Raw genomic sequence first — 26531 nt, forward strand, 5'->3', positions numbered from 1 at the left:
TAGATAGATAGATAGATAGATAGATAGATAGATAGATAGATAGATAGATAGATAGATAGATAGATAGATAGATAGATAGATAGATAGATAGATAGATATGGCTGACTGACAGATCGATAGAATGATAGAGCAATAGACAATGACTGACTGATAGATAGATAGATAGATAGATAGATAGATAGATAGATAGATAGATAGATAGATAGATAGATAGATAGATAGATAGATAGATAGATAGATAGATAGATAGATATGGCTGACTGACAGATCGATAGAATGATAGAGCAATAGACAATGACTGACTGATAGATAGATAGATAGATAGATAGATAGATAGATAGATAGATAGATAGATAGATAGATAGATAGATAGATAGATAGATAGATAGATAGATATGGCTGACTGACAGATCGATAGAATGATAGAGCAATAGACAATGACTGACTGACAGATAGATAGATAGATAGATAGATAGATAGATAGATAGATAGATAGATAGATAGATAGATAGATAGATAGATAGATAGATATGGCTGACTGACAGATCGATAGAATGATAGAGCAATAGACAATGACTGACTGATAGATAGATAGATAGATAGATAGATAGATAGATAGATAGATAGATAGATAGATAGATAGATAGATAGATAGATAGATAGATAGATAGATAGATAGATAGATAGATAGATAGATATGGCTGACTGACAGATCGATAGAATGATAGAGCAATAGACAATGACTGACTGACAGATAGATAGATAGATAGATAGATAGATAGATAGATAGATAGATAGATAGATAGATAGATAGATAGATAGATAGATAGATAGATAGATATGGCTGACTGACAGATCGATACAATGATAGAGCAATAGACAATGACTGACTGACAGATAGATAGATAGATAGATAGATAGATAGATAGATAGATAGATAGATAGATAGATAGATAGATAGATAGATAGATAGATAGATAGATAGATAGATAGATAGACAGATAGACAGACAGACAGACAAGACAGACAGACAGACAGACAGACAGACAGACAAGACAGATAGAACGATAGACAGACAGACAGACAGACAGACAGACAGACATGTAGGACTTCTATTCCTGCTTTCCAGTATCCTGCTGACAGTCAGACAGGGACAATATTAGTGGTGCATTCTTCCATGTTAAAGATTTGTTCAAGAGTCTACAGCAAGACGCCTCTAGTAAAAACTGACAAGCACAGTCCTGTCCTGCTCCAAAACATACAGAGAAATGAGACAGCAAGAAAGAGCGAGAATGAGGTCAAGGACAGACAGAAAGCTAATTATGTTATTTTACATTATCGTGAAAGGACTCAACAAAATATTTTTCTTTTCATTAAGTCTCAAGATCCTGTCATATACATGTCCTCAGATCATATAGGCAAGGCAAAGCAAGTTTATTTATATTGCACATTTCATACACAATGGTAATTCAAAGTGTTTTATATAGAAGGAATTAAAATTATCAAAAGAAATAATAATAAAAGGTGATAAAATATATTAAAAGAGTTTAGAAAAAAAGGAAATGAAATACAGTGCAGTCGGACGAACAGCGGCACAGTGCTCATTCATTAAATGCATAGCTAAACAGAAGTGTTTTGAGTCTGGATTTGAAAGTGACTAGGAGCACGTCTGATCTCTTCTGGAAGCTGGTTCAGCTGCGGCTGGCATAATAGCTAAAAGCGGACTCTCCTTTTGGGCTTAGAGTGAACCCTTGGTATTTCTAGCTGATATGATCCTAATGATCTGAGTGATCTGTTGGGTTTATATTCGGTGAGCATATATGCAATATATTGAGGTCCTAGGCCATTGAGTGATTTATAGACCAGTAATAATGCTTTAAAATCAATCCTAAATGTAACTGGGAGCCAGTTTAAAGACCTGAGGACTGGTGTGATGTGTTCATATTTTCAGGCAGCAGCGTTCTCTATGAGCTGCACCTGTCTTATGGTCTTTTTGGGAAGGCCAGTGAGGAGTTTATTACAATAAGTCTTGTATGGAAACAAAGCAATATTTTTCAGATGATAGTATGCTGATTTAGTTATTGCTTTGACATGACTACTGAAACTAAGGTCTGACTCCAGAACCACACTGAGATTCCTGACATGATTTTTAGTTGATATACACACTATCATTCAAAAGTTTGCGGTAAGAAAGAATTTTTAATGTTTTTGAGAGAAGTCTCTTACTCACAAAGGCTGCATTTATTTCCTCAAAATAAAGCAAAATAATAACGTTTTACAATTTAGAATAACTGTTTTCTATTGTAATATGTTTTAAGAATTGATTCCTTTGATGGCAAAGCTGAATTTTCAGCATCATTACTCCAGTCTTCAGTGTCACGTGATCCTTCAGAAATCATTCTAATCTGATGATTTGCTGCTCAAAAAACATTTCTCATTATGATCAATGTTCAAAACTGCTGTGCTGCTTTTGTGCAAACCATCATTATTTAGACTCTCTGATGAATAGAAAGCGTTTTTTTATATCATCATAAATGTCTTTACTGTCACTTTTGATCAATTTAATGCATGCTTGCTAAATGAAAGTATTAATTTCTTTTTCTTTTTTTTTTAAAAAAAAACAACATTCCAGGACACAGCACATATCACTTTATAGCCCTGTCTTTCAGTATCCCTTTCCTTCCCATCCCATCATCACTTGAATGTTTTGATCCCTGTTTCTTTTCCTCTGCCAATCTGCCTGCCAGACAGTCCTATGACAATGCCCATTACACACAGGAATCCTTAACAACTACTGACCACATAACGATGTTGATTTCCTTTATCACAGCATGTGCAGCCAAACAGACTGGAAATGAAACGTGCTTGACCAGTAGGTGAAAACAGAGTGGGTGTGAAAATATTTAAAAAGAGGAGGAAGGCAGTGAAAAAGAGTCTCGTAAATACCTTTCAGAGCAGATATTAGTTACATTCATCCTCTGAAGACACTGACCACGGCCTCCTCTGAGGGTGGCAGCATGTGCCAGTGATGATATAGCGTCATGTTTCTGACCAGTTTCATGGTTAAAGATTTCTGTAGTTTTTACTGTGGATCTAGTCAAAACCAAAGAAATCTTTACTACTGTGTTTATACACATATTCAACTGTGTTGAGTCTACATGTCTCCCGAGACTCAAAATTGTGCCAAGTTTACAGAAACAGGTGTATGCTAGATTAACCCAGAGAATGCAAGAGAAAGAAAAGTTGTTTTCCATATGAACTTGCAAAATGGCTCTTCAAACTCGCATAGCAATCAAATGCTGGTACTCGTGCGGATATTTCTCACTTGTGTTAAAACACGCTTTTTACAAGCTTCTCTCTGCATCTGTGTGTGCATGCAGCAAGACGGAGATTCTGCCCACAAAAACATGGGAGCAGACGCTCAGACGAATATCCTCTATCCCGGCCTGGGCTGCAGGATGACTTCATGCCTGGCACTGATGTCTGTTTGTATTGCAAACATGGAAATGGAAGTTGTGCAGACAGCGATGTGCAGACGAATGAGATTCACACATTTAGGTTGTACACATTGATGCTTTTAAGCAAGGCAAGTTTGAAAGAAAAATATGCATATGATTTTCAAACTTATTCATGCACATATACAAGAACATATAGGATCATCTACCAATAGGCTTAAATATTAAATGATTATTCTGATAGATAAACATTTCACAGCTAGTTTTCATCACAAAGCTGCCATGTTTTGATAGTTGTATAATTTAGTCAGTGCTTGCATCCAAAGCGCCATTTGTATGCATGGAACATTTCTAAAGGTTACATGCTCTTGTTCAAACAACGTCTTTGAGTTGAAGAGACAACATTAGAAAATGTTAAGATCCTATTCTTGGTTTATGGTGGTCAAATGCACACAAACTCATTGAAAATATAACCAGAACACAATTTCAAACAGCCCTGAAATAACAAAAGAGGTGCAAAAGTACATTCGCAATTGTGGGAAAAAAAAGTACTTTCACAACCAGTGAAGGTGAGTTTATTCAAGTGGGAGAAATTATCAATTGAAACTCCTATGAATGAATTCCTATGCTATGATGAGCAAGACTATCTTTAGAACAACAGAAGGGCCTTTTCCTTTTTGAAGTAGGCTACGAGCAAGCTCACAAAGGAAAGGAACTTCTATTATTCAGATGGCAAGAGGATTTAAATCAGGGACCACTGAATAATAAAAATAACAATCAAGACCAGTAATCCAGCTTTAAGCGCAAAAAAAAAAAGAAAAAAAAAGAAAGAAGGGAAGTGGTATCAAATATACAGTCACATGACTGTATACAGTCTGGCCAAGGATAAACACTCAATGTAAGCACCAATTTCCAAACCATAGAAAAAAAATTATAGATAGATTATGTATGATAATATGTTATATTGCATTTGTTAATTATTCTAATAAGCTACTATAGGACAATACATCTAACAATTAGGCCTACAATATTTGTAAGATGATTCTCATTGTTGTGATACAGCTGCCAGCACTGCAAGACTTACAGCGCCACCTTGTGACATGTACGTTTTTTTACATAGCTACTGGCTCATTGTTTTATGAGAACATAAAAATGATCCGAACTTAAAAGTTACATAGCTGGTATAACACAACAAAGGGGAACCACTAAATATTTTGAGTATACAAAATAAATGAACGAATAAATCATCTGAAATACAAAATAGAACGTAGCCTAGGGTTATCTACAATTATGGCGTATATTGTATTAAATAGCCTAGACATTTTTTTAGACATACACGTTTGAAACGTGTTACTTTTCAAAATCGTTTTAATAAATAATCATAAACGTATTGCACGTTGTTTCCTATTTTTTTTTCTGTCTGTCATGGCATTTAAATTTATTTAAATGCCCAAACATTCGTTTCTAGCAAACCAATTACGTTTTGAACTCATGAATATTAATAAGAACTTGCTGACATTACTTACGACCACTCCCCAACGTCCAGTTACACAAAATAATTAGGCTTGTTTGTTTGAGGCTGCAGTGAGGGGAAGATGCAGGCAAGATGGACAGTAGTGATGGGCGATACTGCAAATTTCGGTACCGATCCGATACCAAGTAAATACAGGGCCAGTATCGCCGATATCGATACCGATACCAATACTTTTTCATTTTAAAAGCATGCACTTTAATTTGTATGCACTTTCCTGTGCTAGAGCAGTGTGTCATGATTTATGAGGTGAATGCATCATTAATATGATAAATCTGAATACGTTTTCATGACTACTACGCCTAAATATTTTGTGATTTGTGCTCTCAACTCGCCTGTAATTATTAGTCAGTGACTTTTACAAAACGACCCTAATTACAGTACTAGCCTACTAGTACTAGCCTACTGTTCAAAAATTTGGGGTCTGTAAGATTTTTTATTCTCTTCTGCATTTATTTGATCAAAAATACAGTAAAAACTGTAATATTACAATTTAACATAGGCTATCTGTTTTCTATGCCATAGTAAACTGTAATTTATTCATGTGATCAAAGCTGAATTTTCGGCATCATTACTCCAGTCATGATGATATTTTTTAATATGCTGATTTGCTGCTCAGGAAACATTTCTTCTTATTATCAATGTTGAAAACAGTTTCATATTTTTGTGGAAACCATGATACATTTTATGCAGAATTATTTGATGAACAAAGTTGAAAGAACAATTTATATGAAGTAGATTTTTTTTAACAGTGTAAAACCCTTGACTGTCCCTTTTGATCAATTTAATGCATCGATCCTTGTTGAATAAAAATATTAATTTCATTTTTTTAAAAAACTTACTGACGTCAACATTTTGAACCGTTATGCACACTTTTGGTTTGTTTATTGCGAAATAACTCCCGATTGTTTCTCTGTGTCATCTAAGCAAAGCTTTGTTTCCAAAACGCACTGGGCCTGTGAGCTCAGCGAAGCACCAGCATCGAACGCTCTCTGTGATTGATTGGTTTTGTCTTGTATCCAGATGACTAGGAGAAAAAGTTCTATCCTACACAATTATCCGCTAACATTCGCTTTTTTCCACTTAGAAGCTTATTTTACGCACTGAATTGCGTGCTAAATTAATAAAAAATTACTGGTAAAAAAACACCCATTTGGATCGATATTTTTATGTGAGGATCGATCCTTTTTGATACCACGTCAGTATCGAAGTATCGATACTTCAGGATCGATCCGCCCATCACTAATGGACAGTTCACTGAACCTCTCTCTTCTCGCAGTGGATCAGACACCTGAGAGATCATAGGCGGATATATCCTATGGATATATCGCGGGATTCACGCTCGTGCACGGTGTTGCTAATAAACTGGATGTAGCCTAATTTAAGTTCTGTTGCTTTTATATGAAAATAAATATAATGAACAAGACCTCCAAAGTACTTGTTATTTAATTACAAACCAAAGACGTGTTTATCAATCATTTTACTTGAATTAGCCTACAGACATGTTTTTTTTTTTTTTTTTTTTTTTTATGACATCAAATAACCCATCACACTGTCAGATAGACAGGATTTCAGAGTTTTAAAATCAAACATTTTAAAAGAGAACAATACATCACAGTTGTTTAAACCAATGAGCATTAAGCTGTGTCGTCATCAAGTCATTTGCCATCATGCTTTTGATCAGTTTTTTGACATACGTACGTCAGCATGACATCAGAGCAAGTCGGACCGCACTCGGACACATTTTTAACCGGCATGCATCTCGCGGTGATCGGTTCTGATTTTGCTCATCTCAAACAAGCCTATTCATATTCATAAGTAACGTAAGCAGTCACGACGACAGAAGTGGGACTCGCAAATTCACGCTGTGTGGTGGCTGAGGCGTCAGAACCGCGGAAGTTGAACTAAACCGTTTGTCAAAAGAGAAGTGTAGTAGGCTAATGAACATTTAGAAACAAAAAGAGAAAACGGAAATAGTGAGGTGACATAAGGTCACTTACGGTCACTGAGTCACGTACACACAAATACGAAGAAACCCAACTCCTCTAGCTGTCAACTGACAGCTACAATTCCTTACTTCATTAACTACTTGTGCTTGTCTTGTCTACATATTCATACATCCAAACCTATACCTGTGAGCTGACATAGTCCTACAAATACAATGAAAAACAGTTTGTGTTTTCTTCTGTAGCCTGTCACTTACAGCTCCCTCTATCTCTCCATTACAGATCTGCCCATACACTTGACCAAATATAAACTTCATGGTCCTTGGCAGACAGACAGATTTCAGAAGGGAGGAGTCTCGTGCTTTTAGGCCAGGACAGACCAAAGGACAAACAGACAGAGGTGTAGAAAGAGAAAGTGGCAAACAAGTGAGGAACAAAGAACAAAAACACCTGACCACCCAACGTAAGTGTCCTTTGCATTAGACGTATCGTTTTAGCTGCTTTGTACTGTTGGCATTAAATATTAACAGTATTGGAGGAGCATTTCATTCTTTTAACAGCAGTAAAGCAACACATGACCCACGGCTGAGAGCTTGTTTGTCCTTGTGCACGGGACATGAGGCTGATCAAAATAATCGAATCTATGACAGTTTTTTCATTTAATGCTACATATGCAAAGTTCTAAGAGGAGTTAAGATATCAAATAGCATTCAGTGATGAAGGACAGGAAAAACTGCAGAGGTTTTAAAAGGGACGAGATAAGCAACAGGCCGCAGCCTGGCTAATATGTGAAACTATCTAAAAGTATTTATTTATTTATTTATTCAATTCACTCATTAATTTTAGACAGCATTGTAGAATAACATTTATGTAACATTCTCTTATAATTGTATAAAGAGACCATACAAAGTTTACATGAATGTAATGGATATTCATGTCAGGTTTGGTCATTATTTGACCTTAGACTTTTTCATCACCTTCGCTTTTAACTACTGTTCAAAACCCCAGTACAGTAGGCTACATGTGCACACATTTTTTGCCGTGCTTCTGTTTTCAACTTTTTGATGAAGGCTCTATAAAGATTTATGTTAACAAAAATCACTGAGACTTAAGCCATTTTCACACTGTACGATTTTGGCCACGACTGTTGACATTTCATGGTTTTGTGAACAAGTACAAAACTTCTTTAGCATAAAAGAATCTTTATCACTTTTTTATCTGTAATATTGTGAATGTTTATAAAAAGTTAAGAAATTAATACTTCTATTCAGCAAGGATGCATTCAATTGACTTACCCCAAGTGACAGTACATTCAAGACAACATTCGTTCATTATGTTAGTACAAAATATTTAAGTTTCAAATAAGTGCTGTTCTATTTATCAAAGAATCTTAAAAAAAAAAAAAAGGATCACAGTTTCCAAAAGAAAAATTATGAAGCAGCACAACTGTTTTCAACATTGTTAATAATAAGAAAATGTATGCCACAATGCATATATGCATATGAAAAATAGTGCGATCACCAACATTAAACAAACATCATATAAAATGAAGTGCCTAATGTTACTGAATGAAACGTCGACCCAGGACGAGTTATGGGACTGTGCAAGCATTAGGGGTGTTGATAGACTTGATCTACTCCATCTATCGTTCTGAATCCAAACTAGATGTAGTCTTTTACAAAAACGCTGGCGGGGAAAGAATTCATACGGCCTAACTAGAAAACATGCATTTTAAAGTGTAACAATATTTCAAAATATGACTGTTTTTCCTTAATTTTTAATCAAATAAGTGCAGTTTATAAGGCATAAAATATATTACCGACCCCGAGATTGATAGCTTCTCTGTATAAAAAAATGAAGTCTTGCTTACTGTCTTTGCTTCAGAAATGGCGATGTCACCCACTGCTATGGTGGCCCGTCGGGCTCTCGCGGCTGCTTCGCAAGGGAGCCACGAAGGAGGAGGTTTGAGATGGCTTCATGTGTTATATTAATCTTTATCTATAAATTAAAATAAAGTCATTTCAGGTCATTAAATTCCACACGGAAGTCAGAAACACTGACACAAAATCATATTATTAAAACAAAAACATTGCACAATATTCAGTGATCATTTTGTTAAATTATGCTCATCAACATTAAATGAGATTAATGATTTGAATCAAACACAGCAAGAACCTGGAAGATCCTGTCCTTCGTATTGGCCCTGCCAGGTGTGGGTGTCTGCATGGCAAACGTTTACATGAAGATGCAGGCCCATTCCCATGACACCCCGGAGTTTGTGCCATACCCACACCTCCGCATTCGATCCAAGGTGCCTATATTCTTGTTTTTTTTTCCAAAGTATGCATGATGTGACTTCTCTCTGATCCCTGTACTGACTAAATAAAATGTTGATGCCTTCAACGGCATATCAAAATTAGACATGAATTTTTTCAAATAGCATCCTCTTTCTTTCTCAGCCATGGCCCTGGGGTGATGGGAATCACTCCCTCTTCCACAACCCTCATACAAACGCTCTGCCCACCGGTTACGAGGAATCTCACCACTGAGTGCGACGGAACTGTCGGTCACAGATGCCAGTCAACAGAGTCTCCATTCAGCAGCGACCGACGGACACGCTTTTAACATTTTAAACAGAAATAAACAACTGTTTTTACATGAATTCATTGTATGCACCTGAATAAGAAAAGTATCTGGTCACTCCAAATAAATGGTAAAAAGTATTTCAGTTAGATTCCTTTAAAATTGCTATCAGATTTGTCATTACAGCTATCTTTTATTTGTTTCCAAAACGTTTTACACAATGCTGCTAAGGAGAAGCTACACAGACAGCCCAAATAAAGTCTGGGACTGAAAAAAAAAAAAAAAAACCTGAAAAAATTGCTCAAAATCCAAATGAATCAGATTTAAATTCTTGAAGAAGACATTGTAGACAACAATAATGCAGAGCTCATTTATTGAGAACCATCCTCTGCCTTCACCAACATTTGGCCATTTCCACGATTCAATTTCTCATATATACAGAAAAAAAAGATAGCATTCCAACAAACATCATATATAATCTAGATTTCTATAAATGAATTATACAGTGCCATATACAAAAAGAAAAAAATATAGCAAACATAAACGGCTCTCTCTCTATGACATCTTATTCACATAACATACTGTACAAAATCACGTACTATATCTGGATGCACCATGATGAATGTGGTATCAGCATTAAACCCTTTTTGGCAAAATAAGATAAAATGCAAAAACAAAAAACAACTTCTAAATAAAAAAAAGTTGGTCATTCTACTCCATATACAAACATGTCTGGGGAAGAAAAAAAAAGTGAGGACGAAAATATTAGGAATTAGAATGTTCTAAATATTTTTCAAAATATCTTGATAGCTACTTGCTAACTAAAATTTAACACATTTTTACTTTTACCCAAATGCCCCAAAAATCCAGTATTTCCCAATCCCTTTCTGTATGTTGTGTGTGCATTAAAGCAGCTACTAAATTTGTGTACACAATTTATTACATTCAATTCTCTATACACTACTGTGTCCCCTTTAGCTGAGGGCTGTTTTGATGAGGCTTAAGATGTCCTGCCTCAGCCCTTTGGCGCAGTCCGCCTCTCGCGCCAAGCGCAGGAAGCAATCGACAGACAGAGAGGGGTGAATGGGTGCAGAATGGAGCCCCTGAGGTCGCAGCAGTATAGCTAGACAGGCCTGGCCCAGTCGCAGGTAAGAGTAGCGCTGTGAGAACCAGTACACTTGTGGCAACAGAGACCTCAGCCAAGTTCCCTTAGTGTCACTGTCTGAAGAATATGATGACGATGGAACCTGTTTGGAACTCTGAGAGGGTTTAGAATCTTGTTTGAAACACTTTGACACTTCAGTTTTAGCCAAATGTGGTGATCCTTCAGGGCCCTTGCAGACTGAGCCCACATCCATTCCGCTGGTCGTTGTAGTGTTATCATTTGAACAGCAACGTTTGCTCAGGCTTCTTAGGACAGAATAGAGAAGACCAACACACAGGTCCTCAGCTGCCCTTTGTAAACCAGGTACTAAAAACCTACAAGCCCCACTCATCATTTCAGCAAATGGGGTTTTCTGGAATTCCTTCTCTTCTGCCAAGCATGATTCAAACTCGTCCTGTGGTCTACCCAGCCCACCAGAGACTAGAGAGGCCAAAACAAGACAATTTGTCTCTTGCTTTGACGTGTGGTCTTTGTTTCCATCTGTCAAACGACATCCGTGCAGGTAGTGGAGAACTGGTAAGAGCATCCCACTGTTTACATCCTTGATCCGGATGGCTTCACCTTCAGCTTTCTGTGCCTCCCCAAACCCTCCCATCAAAAGGGCTCTGAAATATTCAGACCCAACGTCATTGGCTTCCTCTTCCCCAGTGACAGCCTTATGATTGGCTAGGAGAAGGGTTCCATCATCAAGAAGGAAAGATATATCATGAGTTGCTTTTAGGTAGGGGCATGATTGGCTCTGTTGCGGTTGGGACTTATCTAGAACTTGGGTTGTTTCCATTCTGGAATCTACGTTACAATTCTTTCCGTCCTCCTTGGAAACTGACAGCAGATTGGAGAGGCAGCCAATCAGAAGAGAGACGTACAGGAATTTAAATCTCAAAGAGGACACTTGCTCAAGAGGATGCAACCAGCCGGCAAGAAATGTCCTACATTTGTCAGACTGTCCATCTTCATTTTCGTCATCACTGTTACAGCCAATCAGTTCAAGAGCTGCAGCCAGCCCACCACTATCCAGCAACAGCTTCTTCAAAAGAACTCTGTTGCTGAAAAAGGAAAAAAGGAGGTTGTCAAATTAACAACATGGGTCAAGGATGTAAAGATACAAAATAAAATTCATACACCTCTTCCCATGATGAGCAGGTTTTTAATTTCTGTATTAAAATTTGGTATTCAAAATTCAGTTAAAATGTCAATTTTTCTTTTTTAAATAATAGTTCAACAATTGAATTCCTTGTTACCAAATATTACGCCAAGATTTGTCTACCGATCAGAGAAACCAAACTAGAAAATCACACCAAAAGAACCTTTAGCTTATGAAGCATGACGAATGACTCAGTTGTCAGTTGTCAGTACACCTATACATACAATAAACATAAAATATATTTTTTCTATCTACATAGTCAACATCTTTAAATCAATATTTCTCAATTGTTGTTATTTTGACTGTAATTCATGGTGCTTCATGAAGTTCTTTCCCTCATTAAAGCTGTTAAGTACACAGTCTTGTAGTTTTGTCTAACTTTCTAATGCTTCAAATGAAAGTCTGTAATGTTTTGATGCACCTTTTAGCAGTTTGGTTTAAAGCTTATAAATCATTAACAAAGGTTCTTTTAAATTCCTATGGGAAAAATACTTCCGGTACCAAGGCCACTGTAAATGTGGCTGGGCACTGTTACACTCTATAATTCATGATATCTGTGTAAAAAAAAAAGTTTTAAATTGAAAAATATATATAAAATGTTTTGTTTTTAATACTGATTACAATGATTATTTTCTTAAAAATAATGAAGCTATACCTTCATGACTACGTTTGCGTGTGCATTCGCAGCCTTTTGTTGTGTGGAAATGTAAGTTGTAATATTGTTTATTTTGTCTGATTTCTCTCATATAGGATGCACTTGGTTAAAGGAACACTCCACCGTTTTTTGAAATAGGGCTTATTCACCTTCTTTCCTACATTTAGATAGGTGGGCAAATGCATTTTTTTCTCAGTGCATGCATTGTTTTAGTTTGACAGGGTCGGCGCTACCTTAGCTTAGCATAATGAATGGAATCCTTTGTTGCCAGCTAGCATGTCCTGAGTAAAAGTGATATATAAAAAAAAAAAAACCCACCTAATTACTTCTTGTGGCCTGCGTATTCACAACAAGTACAAATAGCGATGCAGATTAACACTAGGCGATTTCCTATGCAGATATTGACTTGGGACTATATTAGGGGGAAGCACAGGTGAAGCACTGATACTTGGGCGCAGAGATATCACGCCCAAGTAGCAGTGCTTCGCCTGTGCTTCCCCCTAATATAGTCCTTAATATATAAGTCAATATCTGCCTAGGAAATCACCTAGTGTTAATCTGCATCGCTATTTGTACTCATTGTGAATACGCAGGCCACAAGAAGTAATTAGGTGTTTTTTTTGTTTTTTTTTATATATCACTTTTACTCAGGACATGCTAGCTGGCAACAAAGGATTCCATTCATTATGCTAAGCTAAGCTAGCGCCGACCCTGTCAAACTAAAACAATGCATGCACTGAGACAAAAATGCATTTGCCCACCTATCTAAATGTAGGAAAGAAGATGAATAAGCCCCATTTCAAAAAACGGTGGAGTGTTCCTTTAAGAATTAACGCTGTTTAAATGGTGTGCCGGTGATCATCTTCAGCTTCAGCGCACGCAGCTCAAACAGAAATGCATGACTAAACTATGATTGGGACTGTCATATTATATAACATTATAAAGAGAACAATATTGTTATAAAATGTTATGAATTCTCTGGGTTTAGGTGCCTGTTTCAGTGTGTTGTTCAAGGAAGAGCACAGTTACACATTCTGAATAACATGCATCTGAGGCGGCGTTGGTTACACGTTGTATTAGACGTTATATTTGATTGTTAAATAAGTAATTTAATAAATTATCGATGAAATCGACTAATTTTACAATCCTACTAGCCCTTTATTTAGACTAAAAACCCTTCTCATTAATTTGGTGAGGAACATGTCGTTCTGAGCAGCATTTGCACAACCTGTCATTCTGTAGGCTTTATGCCACTGCGGTAGACACATATTGCAGTATTTAAGCTAACGATTAATTGACCGTTAATTTAAATGACAATCGATCATGGGAGTTTGTGTAAATTGACATCCCTAGTTCTAACCTAGATTTTTAAGAGTTTTTAATTTTCTTAATTGCTGACACATCTATTTGTTATTGACCCACATACATTAGACTATAAAAGGATTAAAAAATCCTGAAAGGCAATAAATCATACCTGTTAATCAGAGGCAGAGAAAGGACACAGTACAGCTTGTCAGATTCGGAGCCTGACAGCATGATATGTGTAAGAACTCCAGAGCCGAATCCAGACTCACTCTGAACCCTCAGGTTACTGAGCAGACACAAACCTGCGGAGCCAGAAAACATATTAGCCTTAAATGAACAGCAGTCTTAAATATAATATGCATCAATACTCTATATTAAAAAGTCTCAAACCTAGTTGTGTGATTTTGCCTCTGACTTTTTCTGATTGTCTGTCTATTCCTCCGTTGCATCCCCCGATCTCCTCTCCTCTCACACACAGTCTTTGTCTGATCAGAGCCACGGCTCCAGTTCTAACCAAAGCCTGCAAGCAGTTTGGGTTGCAGCTGAGCCGCCCTAGCATCCGAAAGCACCGCCCGCTGGGGTCATGGTGCTGGGTGAGGTAGTACAACAGCCCGGAGAAAACGTTTGTGTTGATGAGCGCTGTGCTGGGGTCTGAGGCATGGGAGAAGCGTGACAGGAGCAGAAAAATGGGGGATTCTGGAGCCCAGGCCTCAGGGTGATATGGGTGATGGTAGACTGGGGTTTTTGACATCACAGGGGGGCTCTCCAGGGCGACCACACCATAGCAAGAGGAGGATGCAGAAGAGGTCGAAGACGCACGGAGTCTCTTTCTGGGGGGGGAGGAGATTTGGAGGGGAGATGAGGGGGTGATGGAAGGTTTTGTCACTGAAGACTGTTGCTCAGATTGAGGGGTGGAGGTACAGGAGGGCTGTAAAGAGGAAGGCGACCCCGGTATGTTTCGTGGAGATACTGGAGTGGAGGCGGAGGAGGATGAAGACAGTCGGACTGGTTTAGAGCGGGTGGAGGGAGAGAAGTGGGGCGGACGCAAGGTCGGGGTTTGGGAGAGCTCGGAGCAAGGTGTAAGTGTTGACGATGAGACGGAGGATTGAGGGCTTCCACCAAAGACATCAGATCCAGTAGGAGATTCAGTCAGCTCACCCTCAGACGAGATCAGACCCTCAGATACCAGCCAAGACCTGGAGGAAGGAAAACACACAGATGAAACTGCGCAACATACAAGCTATACATTTCATATAACACATATATCAATGTGAATAACAGACATTTATCATATCACTTAGGGTCAAACTGCCAAGTGTAAAAATTATATGGTTGCAAAATTGCTTCAATCATTTTGTACTCCATGATTTTGTCAACATGACTTGAACATGACTTCTTATTTTAAACTAACACTTTTAAACTACAATTTTGTTAATAATATGGCAAGATAATAACAATCCACTAACAAAGTTTTTGAAGAAGAAAAATGCTAGAATCTAGAATATATAAAAAGATTGTGCCCTCTCATCAACTAAAATATATTCATTTAACAATTTTGTAGACTAAAATAAGATGCCATTTTATTCAAAAAAAAAAAAAACTTATATTAACTGAAAAATTTGTCCGAGATTCGTCAAAATATGGTATGATTGGGATGTTCATGTGTAAAATTTCAATCAACATTGCATCCATGATTTTGCACTCACTGATTTTGGTCATCTAGTCAATGAAATCACTGACAAAAATGTTTGATGATCACAGTGATGATCATACGCTTTTAATGCCACATAGGAAAATGAGGTATGAAGGGCATTTTTTTATTTGCGCAAAACTTTCATCATTATTACATCCATGATTTTGTGCTCTCTGCTTTTGGTAAAGTTATGAAGAACTGACCTGAGGCTGAGGAAGCTGGAGGATCCTGACGTCTGGTCTTTACTCACATCTTCCTTCTTGTTCCCTTCAAGGGCTGAGAAGTCAAACGAGTCAAAACACGTGGTCATCAGTTCAGAGCATGGAAAGCTAGAAGACAGGCTGGTGTCCATCTTTCCTGCGGTCAGTTCTTCTCCTTGAGCAAGCTCCACCAACCGTTTGATCAGCAGCGGCACCAACCCAAGCTCCTGCAGCTGTTCAAGAGCCGACTCATCGTAGACGAAGTCCACACAAGCTAGGAAGGCGAAACGAGTGAGCGGATGGTTTTGATGGGTGGATAAAAAGCTGATCAGCACCTCCAGTCCCCCGCTCTCCTTTATTTTAGCCCTGTTCACAGCCTCTCTGCAGCACAGGCACAGGGCCTTGAAGAACACACCCGATTTCAGAGGATCCTTCTTCACCTCCTCTGCGAACTTCTGAATGACTCCCAGTGAACCGACCAGTGGCCTCAGGCAGCCTTGAGAGCACAAGTTAGCCAGAATCTTCAAAGCTAGCTCTTCCAAAGGCCGACCACATTCTCCTGAGGCGAGGACTCCCAGCTGAGTCAACGCACCAGACCTGGAAATCTCCCTGGCGCACTCCGCACTGCAACTTCTGGTGAGCTCATGAAGGGCACGAAGAGAAGCTCGTCTCAGGCCTAAAGGGTACTCTGGAGCAATGAACAAAGCAAGAGATGGAAGAGCCCCTTGTGAAAGCAGCAAGAGTCGGTTTGCCGGCGTGTCAGCAAGGTAGATGAGCGCCCGGGCAGCAGATTGGAGACATTCCACCTTAGGAGCGCAGAGTTCAGGGGTTGGAGGAAGTGAAGAGGGAGAGGATGGAGGTGGAGAGAGAGACAGGCAGAGCAGAAGAAGTGGAACACCACCTAAGAGAGAGAGAGAGAGAGAGAGACAGAAATATAATGATTATATGGCTCAGAGAAGTTCTTGGAAACAGTTCTAAGAAATAACAGTTAAAAACCATGCATGCTCTGTTGCACGTACACAGGAAACATTAATGCACACATGAGAAAGAACATTTGGCTTAGCTTGAAAGAAGCTGTTTGTGTATAATTTTATATGTGTATATATTTTTTTTTTTACAATTATATTCGTATAAACTCTTAGATTCTGGGACTAACCTGTAGAGTGGACCTCAGCAGAACCCTCCGGGTCCATGGCGAGATTTCCCAGAGCTCGTGCTGCTCGATTTTGCAACGTCTCCACAGAGACATTCCTCTTGAGAACATCCACTACAACAATGAAACATGAGTGAGCAGACCACAAAAAAAAAAGTACACTCACAATGACAGTGATCTACAGAAACAAAGCGACCTGAAGTCACATGACATGAGAGAGAGTGACCCCTGGCAACAGGACTTGGGCGTGTCCAGTGACACAATTACGATGAGAAAAGTAAAGTTTTATGCAAAGGAGCAGCATTTTAATGCAATATTTCCCTCTCTAAAATAATTTTGAGTTCCCCAAAGAACCTTTTAGTGAAAGGTTCTTAAAAGAACCATTTTTTGATGTTTTTTTGAAGAACTTTTTAATAATATCATATTAATAATGTATTTTCTATTGTGTTATATATCTGAGTGAAACAGCTTTGTGGCATTTGATTCTGTCCATTGGGAATTGATTGGATCGATTAAAGAGTTCATATGCTGCTATTATAAAAGTTCATTATTTTGATTAACGGGTGAAACAGAATAGGTTAACATACTTTCAAAAAACACATTATTGCAGCTCCTCTATTCCCCATCTGTCTGAAACACGCTGATTTCTACAAAGCTCAGAGTGATCTGATTGGCCAGCTGACCCACTGCGTTGTGACACCTCAAGCGTGTGTCAGAAGTGTAACGCCCCATACCATAATCGCGAGCTTCAGCTTCCAAGGCTTCTAAAGCATTTGCAAACAAACAGTTATTAACAATGTTGTCGGTTTTACCGTATCAGTCCGAGTTGGATTCTGAAAATGCAGATGATCAAGCTGACCGATCAGAACCAACTTTGCAAGCACAACTGGAGCAGAATGTTTCACAGTGGTAAGTAGTCTTTGTATATAGCCGGTATTGTGTGCTAAAATGTGCTGTGCACAAGCAAACTTTTGGGTTATACTGCTAAGAAACAGCTTTATGAATTAATCTTAAACTCTGATTAACCTCTGAATGCGGTTTTGCTTTCTCATCTAAACACACAGCGTCTCCACGACATGATAACAATTAGCTGAAACCTCGCCTTCTTTCTTAGTGCAAGCCTTTGGGCGGGCATTATGCTATCATTTCACATTGTGACGTGGACGTTTGAGGAAGTAATATCCGGACTTCGACTGAGGCGTTTTAGGCAGGTCTGGATCAGTGTTCTCTGTTAGATGGATATAAATCGCTTTGTGGGAGACTATGAGCTTTGTAACTTTGCAGGTCTTACATTACACACTAAAAGAAAAGGAAAACATTAAAAAGCATTATATGACCCCTTTAAAGATTACGAGGGCAAGTGAATTTAAATAAATAAATAATGATGTGCACAGATAAATCTTTTATAATAAACACTGACTGAAACAAAAAAACAAAAAAAAAATGTACATTTTGATTTTATGGCCACTTTAAGAAGTTAATGTTCCTGAGGGATTTCACCAACACATATGTTCCCCCTGAATATATAAAAAAATATGAGTGGAAAATCTTGTCAGATGGTAGTGTGTAACAGGGCACAAAAAAAAATAATAATAATTTTAGAGATGTAGTTTAACAAATTAACAGAACTGATCTTTAAGAAGCCTTTGAGTGACTTACCAACAACAGATACGCCATCAAGCTTTCTTACCTATAAGAAGAATAAAAAAAACATTAATCAGAAAACATTAAACAAAAATAAAATCAGTAAATAAAATAAATGCATGCTTTAAACATTAGTGCAAAAATCTGTCAATGTCAGCATGTTTCTTACTTCTACCCGTGTCCCTTTTTCAGTGCAGCAGTTGGCCAGTATGCTAAGTGCCAGGTCCAGAAACTTTCTGGAGCTTTCTGGTCGCTTAAGGAGATCCAACAAAGGAGGGAGTCCTCCTCGTGATTGGTAGCGGGCTATCCTGCCGCCACCTCCCTTGATGTGCTGTGTCCGAATGGCCACCAGTGCCCTCCATTGACCAGCTCTGAGTCTCTTGTCTGCATCCCTGGCTTTGTCTCCTCCAGTGATGAACTTATTGTCAGCTCCTGTTAGTCCACTGCTGGGACTGTCTGCTAATGTGCTTGTTTTGGACAGCTGAGCCAAACACCATGTCAGAGAGGATTCTGGGAGAGTGGCGGCTGCCTCAGAGATGCCGTTTAAACTTTTTGAATTTAGTTTAATTCCTTGTTCTGAGGATGTAGACATGATGAACCAGGAGTCCAGAACCACCTCCCCACCGCCACCCCTCTTTTGAAACTTAATTATTTAATCTTCTCAATATTTAAGGTAAAATATTTGAGTGGCTTTAAATAAGTTTGCTACAATGCCAAACACATTTCTAGAATAAAAAAATAAAAATAAAAATTAACTAAAAGAACACAGAAACTAACACAAAATGATTCTATGACCAGAACATTTCATCAACAGAGAAACAAACATTTGAAAACTACAACTACCATGTTCACCAATCAAAGCAAGCCCAAAGCAATGACTTCTGGGAAAAGAAGTCTTTTAACCGTGCGATATATTTCATAACGGCCTACAGTGGGTGGTAGGCCACAAAATAAAAATAAAAAACATTGACAGTGCTGCCTGAGAGTAATCTATTTGGGTGTATTTTGATGTTTCGATGAAGAGTGAGAAGGCTTCGTTAACTGTTCATCTTACTCACGTCAAGTTTCCTACGCGCTACAAAGCGCAATCTCCTCAGATTTGCACAGGCGCCATCTTTTAGCAGAGCGACAAACAGGAGGGTTTTCAGAAAGGGAGGGGCATTTGCAGATTCGACCTCTTCAAAGCATATGGGAGTTGTAGTTTCAGAACATCTCAATAAATGTCTTTTTTATAATACTTGAGATAACGGAAAAATAAAAACGGTATAAATTCATAAATGCAGATACTAGTTTTTTTTAAAAAAGGAACAAAAGAGGCCGTGCGTTTTGACGTTCTAGCTTGCGGGAGAAAGACTTGTAAAAACAATAGCATGCATTTCCCACAAATCCTGCATCACACGCAATGTTCATTTCCGGAAAAAATACAACAACACCCTGTCCAGCGCAAACGAGGTCGTTGTTATTATCATCGCTGTTGTCGACGCTCGAAAAAAACTCATCGCTGGAGTTGTTAAAATCCACGGTTAGTCGCCATAACGTTTGAAGATATAAATACAAATAAATGCAACATGGAGGTCATTGAGTCAATTGTCACAGACGCCATTGAGGTGGAGGATTTAACAACTACGGTTACGACTTTGGAGAGCGAAAAGTCGAAAGCAGGTGAGATATGTAAGTCAGTCAATGAAGTAGTGTGCAGTCTGTGCATCGCCACAGCGAGGAGGACACGGTGAGCCTGATGGAGAGACTGATTGGCCCTCACGCAAGTTTAAGTTACTTAGGAGAGTTTCAGACCTTCAAAACAATAGATTTATTATGGTATGTTTTAAACTAACAACCTCGTTTTCTAGAACATTTTAAATGTAATATTATAATGTATAATTTTTGTGATATGAATAAAAATCTCTTAACATGCAATAATGGTACATTTAATAAAATTATATATGTATATATGCTTTATTTTATCACACATATTGTGATATGTCCTCATTTTTACTGAACATTGATTGTGATATATCCTCATTTTTTTAATGGTTCATTCTTTAATTATTCAAAATTATTTTATGCACAAGCTCGATCAGATAAATGTATTGAATACTCTTTCCCCAAAAGGTCTTAATTCATAGTTTGATCTCAAACCTTTTTTGTGAATTGCTATTTTTTTGTGTATACTGGTGACATTTTGTAGTCTATTTTTCTGTTCATTGTTATTTATAATATTATAATATTAAAAAGTTATTCCCCCAGTTTCACAGACAAATCTTAAGCTAGTCCCCGACTAAAATGCATGTTTGAGCTGTTTTAACTAAAAGAAATTTGCACTGGCATATCTTAACATATGTCAGTGCCATTGTTTGGTATCAAGATGCACACCAGTAATGTGTTTTTTTCTTCTTTTTTTTTTCTAAGGCACGTTTAAAAAGCTACTTAAACGCCCTAATTGAACTAAGGCCTAGTCCTGGCTTAATCTAAGAACTGTCTGTGAAACCAGGAAAAAATTTTTTTCGCTTATTGTATGATTGGGTAATTAGTTGATTTACTAGTTCAGGTGTGATGCTCATGCTGATATAAATTGTACATTTCAATTCACTTTTATGTGTATAACGCTTTTCACAATACAATACATATCGTTTCAAAGCAGCTTTACAGAAGGTGCATGTGTCTACATTACAATTTAAAAGTGATCTGTTATCAGAGGTGACTGTCTAAGTTATGTATTTCAGAAATGTACATATACAAATCATGCAGTTAGCTAACAATGTATTAATTTACACAATGTATTAATTTAAGACAGAAACAGTGAGCTCACTGAAGTAAAGAATACATGTTGTTAACAAATTATTAGGACGTTATTATGAGGTGTACCTTTCTGTGTACTTGTTGTTTGCCAGACGAAGACCTTCGGGTCGAAACCTTGTACATTTAATAAATTAATTTAAAAAAAATTACATTTCCTTCCAATCCTAAATATTTGGTTAAATTCTTGTTCTGAAATAACTGTAAAAATTTTGTTTTATTCAGAGTTTGTGTGGACGATACAAGCCACATGGCATCTGGTCCACGTTCGTTTGGACATGGACCCAGAGTTTGACCAGCCTGTGTGCAAAAAGAAGAAGCTGTGGGAGACTGTGGCCGAGAGGGTGACGGCAAAGCTACGAGCCGACGAAAGCACAGATGTTTCAGTCAAAGCCTTCGAATGTGACCTGAAGTGGAGAAACATGCTAGCGACGTACCGCAAAAATGCGGAGCGAGCCAAAAGACTGGGAACCAGTAGTGTTCACTGGGAGTTCTTCAAGGAGATGCATGAAGTGCTGGGAAGGAGCTACGAGGAGGTTGAGGCTCAGCGCAAGGCAAAGCTTAATGGCACTAAACTTGGCAAGGCCATAGCCAGTAAACGATTTACCCCAATTCTGCCCACACCCACAGCTACAGCATCACAGTTACCCAACGCCAGGCCTCCTCAGGATTTGCTGCAGTTGTACCTGGAGCTGCAGGAGAGGAAACTGAACATGTGGGCTCAGCAGAAAGCTCTGGAAGAGAGGAAGATTGAGGCCATCAATAATCTGGCTCGGGCCATTACTTGTCTGTCCCAGAACAATTCCATGCAAATACCCAAAGAGTGTGTTGCGTCGGGCACCCCTTCTACCCAGCAATAGGAATTAGTCATGTTTTTGTTCTCGTCTTTTCATATAAACAATTAAATTTTTATTTTTAGAGAAATGCCTGATATGTTGAACCTTTTTCAGAGAAATTAGTGACTTGAATTGAAGAGTAACTTGTTACAAGTGTGCTTGGTTTTCCTTTCCTCCAATAATTGTAAAATATTACAGAGCAGTTTAAATTGTTGCATTCATGTAAAAAAAAGTAAAGACAAGTTGTACATTGTATTTATGTGTTTTAATAAAAATCATACATCATGTGTTTATCAAAATGTTTCTGCAAGCCTTTTTTTAAACCACCAAATATCCATTAATTACATATTTACATATTTCCAGTATGAAATTTTGCAGGTCTATATCAGAGCTTTAAAGGGTTAGTTCACCCAAAAATGAAAATTCTGTCATTTACTAACCCTCATGTCATTCCAAACTTATGAGACTTTCGTTCACGTTGAAAACACAAATAAAGAGATTTCCGTCCCTCCATTGAAATTCCAGGTAACCAAAAATTTGATGGTTCAAAAAGTTTATAAAGACATCAGAAAAGAAATCCATATGAATTTAGCGATTTATCCCACATATTCTGAAGAAACAAGATCACTTTATGATGAACAGATTTAGTTTAGGTTTTTATTTATTTTATTTGTTAGCCTAAAATGAATGATGTTATGTCTCGTGTCACTTCAGAAGACTTGAAGTCTGCTAGGTTCATTTACTTTGGACATATGATGCATGGTTGCATATACTTTTTTTTCATGGATAGACAAAAATTAAGAGAGAATATTAAAAATATCTTCATGTGTGTTCTGATGATGAATTAAAGTCACAGGTTTAGAATGAAATAACGGTGAGTAAATTATGATAGATTGTATTTTTGGACGAACTATCCCTTTAAATATGCAAATTTTGACAATAAGGTCAAAATCTTATTGTGTTCCCGATTCCAATGCACTATAAAGAAGATTCACTACAGTCTCCCTCATTTTCACCCCAGCAGCATCTTCGTTTACCTCCTCCACATCTTCCGCCGTGCTTCTCTCTACCAGTCCCTTTGTCACGTCCCCCATGTCCAGAAAAACATTGTGTAATATACAAGCGGTCAGAACCACAGCTTTTGCCCTATCGTAGTTCCCCATATCCAAATATCTCAATTTCTGGAATCGCTCTTTAAGGTCCGCCACAACCTGGTCGAATCGGCTTAAATGGGTTCCCATAGATCTGTTGTAGAGGTTTTCCTGTGGGCTTCGACCTGTTGAAAAAGGAGTGAGTATTTGTTCTGTGAGTGGGTATCCAACTCCGGCTATCAGGCAGGTCCCTGGAGGCACCATCTCGGGGTGTTGCTGAAGCCTTTCAGCTAAAGCACTTCCTCTGCCTTTTTCTGAGCCCTTGCTGATGTGGCAGTAAATGAAGCGGCCCTTGTCATTGCAGACCAATTCCAAGTTCAGCCATGAATCTGGATGCGGTTCGTTCTTGAGTCTCTTGGCTTCCGGAGCCTCACTCTCGCTGTCCGGTTTGCCAGCGGGAAGGCGGATGGGGATGCGTGTGTCACCCAGCACCCCGAGGACTTGAGGAAGACCTCTCTCTTCCAGACCCTCATTGTGACTCAGCCAGCTGGAGAAAGGAAGCAGATGCTGTAGGGCCTCCTGTCCTACACAGGGAAGCAGAAAACAGCTGTAAACCTGCTGATCCTGAAATATTTAGATTCAGATTTTTAGTACTACTACTTTGTCTATATTTGTACTTTTCAGTGTTCTATTGCCATGTGTTAATGAGTATGTATTTATGCATTTAATTATTTTAATCATTACCCTTCGTCATGTTTATCCCTTTTTCTGCCCCCTAAATGCATCATAAAAAAAATGTATGAATCATAAATAAAAATGTTTCAAGTTTACATTCTAGTACTTAACTTAAACAAATATGAGAAATGCTGCCTTGGCAACTAGCTTTAAGTTTTTCATATTTTATTTCTACTATGTTCATGATGAATTAATGCTTCTGGATGGTATTTTGTGTATTTTCATTTAAAATTAAGTAAAAAGCCACTGTGTGAACTACCCTAAAAAATCTAAATAAATGTTATCCTTTTGTATGTAATTTATTTATAAATAATTTACTATTCATGTATCTTTTTTTAAACAGATTTGATCTTGCCATGAAAACAGCTGTAGATTCTGAAATGAACTCATCAACTCTTATTAACTCATACCTGTAGGCCACTGAATGAGCCGATCCTTTTGTGCAATCACTTGATCACAGAAAGAAAAGAAGATCCTGTGAATATTTCCCTTCTCTAGGTGGAAACTAGAGGACACACTGCGATAGCTGATGCGTTTGGACAGGAGGGTGAGGGACAGGAGGACAGTGTGAGACAGGGACAGTCGAGCTCTTCCAGACAATCGGTTCTTGCTGTAGCTCTTGTTGGAGCTTTGCAGAAAATTTGTTACATACTGCAAGAAATAACAAGACAACATAATATGTAAAGAAGAAACCTTTTTTAAATTCCAAGGCCCCATGATTTTTGCAGTTGTTAATGATTTACAGAATAAGGATTAATGATATTAAAATGTTTTAACTCACAATTCTACCCGATAACATATTTTAGAGCTTGTTAAAAAAATACCCATGGAGCTAAAATACTTGATTAATTTGCATTACTTTTCCAGTTCTTTACAATTAGGCTACCATATATATTCAGAAATCCTGGTTCTTCAATGAAAAAAATAAATAAAATAAGAAATAACTTGATTTTAGTTGTTTTGGCTTATTTTATCCATCTAGTCATCTTGACGCCTCCTTGGAAGTTGCTGTGCGAGTTCCCCCTGGTTGGGGACCACTGATGGAAATGAAGCATTACAACTGCTGTGATATATAATAATGATGAAATTGCATCAGACACTTGACCTACCTGTATGGCAGGATTTGCCTCCATCGCTTCAGTAATATGTGAACGCTGCAATGCGCAAACAGACTCTGTCAGCCGAGGAGGAGTCTCCGTTTGCGCCTGATCAGGAGGCGCTGAATCCTCCTCCTGTTGAGAGGCTTGCATGGACACAGAGGCTGACTGCTCCTGAACCTGGGCCACCAGGTCAGCCTCTATCATTTCTTCCACGGCACGATCTAGTCGCTGGTCAAGCTCCCAGTGAGACAGTGGCTCCCACTCAGCCTGGATGACGTCCATTATCACCCGTCCTGCGGCTGCCACCTTCTTTTTACGAGCCTCCATCTGGATGCAAGTTGTAATCGGATTAATGTGGGAGAAAACGGATGATTTCGGTCAAAGCTAGCCTAGCCAAATAAGTTTGTCTCTTAAACGTTGCTATTACAGCAGATTCAATTGAGTAACAGGAGTAAATATCTAAGTTTAAGCAATAATGAGGGTAAAACCAGTTAGATATGCAGATACTAGCGCGCTACCTTCACCGTGCAGAATTAATGTAACGTTAAATTAACTGAAGTGGAGGATAGCTTAACTTGCGATTTAGTTAACAGAGAGATGCGACTTTGAAATTCTTAAAACCTAAATCCTTAAATTACTTAGTGGTAAGAATTTGATAAATTACAACCTGAAACCAAAACACGCGGAAGATATTTCAACAGAAAGGTCTTTAAAACAGACGATCCTATATCCATTAGCTTCCGTTGCTGCTAAACAGATGGATCTACTGCGCATGCGCATAGTCAACGGTGTTTGGTCCTACTTGATATCCCCTTTGGTATTTTTCTTTTTACTTGATCTTGAATGAGCTACGTTCATAAAACAAAATTCTGAATTTGACACTGGTGGTCGGAGATTCTATCCATTTCTCTCATGACGCAAACGTGGTCTATGATTGTGATGTTCTTTATTGTTAAGGATCATGTTTATTAGATATAATAAATACGAATCTCTCAGCTGAATGTTTAATACACATTTTAGCCTAATATATAAACCACCGCTATTCCATATGCTTTTTGATCAAATTGCCACACAATCAAGTTAGTCAAGTCCTCCATACATTTCATATACTATGGTTCATTACGAATCAGACAATACGAAAACCACTGGAACCGAGCACGCCTGAATCGCTCAGGTGTTGTGAACCGGTTCAACTGATTCACCGAGCTATTTAAAAGTATTTGGGAAGTTTTTGCATGTACGTGAACTTTCCGTTGTCTTTATTTTTGAAATAGGTGTTGTTTGGTTTAATTTCTACATATAAAGAAATTTTAAGAGTTTAGTATTTGTATGACTTCTTTCGGATACGTTTCACATAGCCTACATAAAGGACAATTCTCCAGTCATAACCCACAATTGAATGCATTTCTCAACAAATTTCAACAGTACTTTAAAACGCTTTGTATCTGAAAACACACAACCAAGGAAAATACTTTTTTTTCTTCCAATTTCCTATTTTT

At 38.0% G+C, this 26531-nt stretch overlaps 4 protein-coding genes across 5 annotated transcripts; 2 read left to right on the forward strand and 2 right to left on the reverse strand.

Moving 5' to 3' along the window:
* The first annotated feature begins 7232 nt into the window (after nt 1–7232).
* cox6a2 (cytochrome c oxidase subunit 6A2) lies at nt 7233–9594 on the forward strand. Its single transcript, XM_084089444.1, has 4 exons — nt 7233–7395; nt 8817–8894; nt 9101–9243; nt 9392–9594. The coding sequence occupies exons 1-4, from the start codon at nt 7248–7250 to the stop codon at nt 9479–9481; spliced, it is 459 nt and encodes a 152-aa protein (XP_083945570.1). The 5' UTR covers nt 7233–7247; the 3' UTR covers nt 9482–9594.
* Nucleotides 9595–9871: 277 nt separating this feature from the next.
* armc5 (armadillo repeat containing 5) lies at nt 9872–19602 on the reverse strand. Its single transcript, XM_084089429.1, has 8 exons — nt 19533–19602; nt 18644–19199; nt 18490–18520; nt 16834–16944; nt 15681–16578; nt 14175–14980; nt 13954–14086; nt 9872–11726 (listed from the first exon to the last, which is right to left on the reverse strand). Exons 2-8 carry the CDS (start codon nt 19064–19066, stop codon nt 10490–10492), a joined length of 3639 nt encoding a protein of 1212 aa, XP_083945555.1. The 5' UTR covers nt 19067–19199; nt 19533–19602; the 3' UTR covers nt 9872–10489.
* Nucleotides 19603–19899: 297 nt separating this feature from the next.
* LOC311091767 (uncharacterized protein) lies at nt 19900–22405 on the forward strand. The gene is made up of 2 exons (XM_084127850.1): nt 19900–20136; nt 21496–22405. The coding sequence occupies exons 1-2, from the start codon at nt 20043–20045 to the stop codon at nt 22128–22130; spliced, it is 729 nt and encodes a 242-aa protein (XP_083983976.1). The 5' UTR covers nt 19900–20042; the 3' UTR covers nt 22131–22405.
* On the reverse strand, nt 22350–25969 carry LOC311091755 (uncharacterized protein). Of its 2 annotated transcripts, XM_084127835.1 has the most exons (4): nt 25700–25812; nt 25042–25359; nt 24343–24583; nt 22350–23781 (listed from the first exon to the last, which is right to left on the reverse strand). In XM_084127835.1, the coding sequence occupies exons 2-4, from the start codon at nt 25357–25359 to the stop codon at nt 23060–23062; spliced, it is 1281 nt and encodes a 426-aa protein (XP_083983961.1). In that variant the 5' UTR covers nt 25700–25812; the 3' UTR covers nt 22350–23059. The 2 variants fall into 2 exon arrangements, with proteins under 2 accessions (XP_083983961.1, XP_083983962.1); XM_084127836.1 differs by having other exon boundaries at nt 25042–25969.
* Nucleotides 25970–26531: the final 562 nt, after the last annotated feature.

Source organism: Abramis brama (genome assembly GCF_963993115.1).
Source record: "Abramis brama genome assembly, chromosome: 1".
Taxonomy (NCBI): domain Eukaryota; kingdom Metazoa; phylum Chordata; class Actinopteri; order Cypriniformes; family Leuciscidae; genus Abramis; species Abramis brama.

What these genes read in the sequence shown, in the direction of transcription:
- cox6a2 (XM_084089444.1), top strand. Translation starts at nt 7,248, where the DNA reads ATGGTCCTTGGCAGACAGACAGATTTCAGAAGGGAGGAGTCTCGTGCT. An exon ending in AAAACACCTGACCACCCAAC is followed by an intron (nt 7,396 to 8,816) that starts GTAAGTGTCCTT and finishes TCTTTGCTTCAG; the next exon opens with AAATGGCGATGTCACCCACT. An exon ending in AGGGAGCCACGAAGGAGGAG is followed by an intron (nt 8,895 to 9,100) that starts GTTTGAGATGGC and finishes AATCAAACACAG; the next exon opens with CAAGAACCTGGAAGATCCTG.
- armc5 (XM_084089429.1), bottom strand. Translation starts at nt 19,066, where the DNA reads ATGTCTACATCCTCAGAACAAGGAATTAAACTAAATTCAAAAAGTTTA. An exon ending in AAAAAGGGACACGGGTAGAA is followed by an intron (nt 18,521 to 18,643) that starts GTAAGAAACATG and finishes TTCTTCTTATAG; the next exon opens with GTAAGAAAGCTTGATGGCGT. An exon ending in TGATGGCGTATCTGTTGTTG is followed by an intron (nt 16,945 to 18,489) that starts GTAAGTCACTCA and finishes TCATTGTTGTAG; the next exon opens with TGGATGTTCTCAAGAGGAAT.
- LOC311091767 (XM_084127850.1), top strand. Translation starts at nt 20,043, where the DNA reads ATGGAGGTCATTGAGTCAATTGTCACAGACGCCATTGAGGTGGAGGAT. An exon ending in GAGCGAAAAGTCGAAAGCAG is followed by an intron (nt 20,137 to 21,495) that starts GTGAGATATGTA and finishes TGTTTTATTCAG; the next exon opens with AGTTTGTGTGGACGATACAA.
- LOC311091755 (XM_084127836.1), bottom strand. Translation starts at nt 25,359, where the DNA reads ATGGAGGCTCGTAAAAAGAAGGTGGCAGCCGCAGGACGGGTGATAATG. An exon ending in AGGCAAATCCTGCCATACAG is followed by an intron (nt 24,584 to 25,041) that starts GTAGGTCAAGTG and finishes TATTTCTTGCAG; the next exon opens with TATGTAACAAATTTTCTGCA. An exon ending in GCTCATTCAGTGGCCTACAG is followed by an intron (nt 23,782 to 24,342) that starts GTATGAGTTAAT and finishes TTCCCTGTGTAG; the next exon opens with GACAGGAGGCCCTACAGCAT.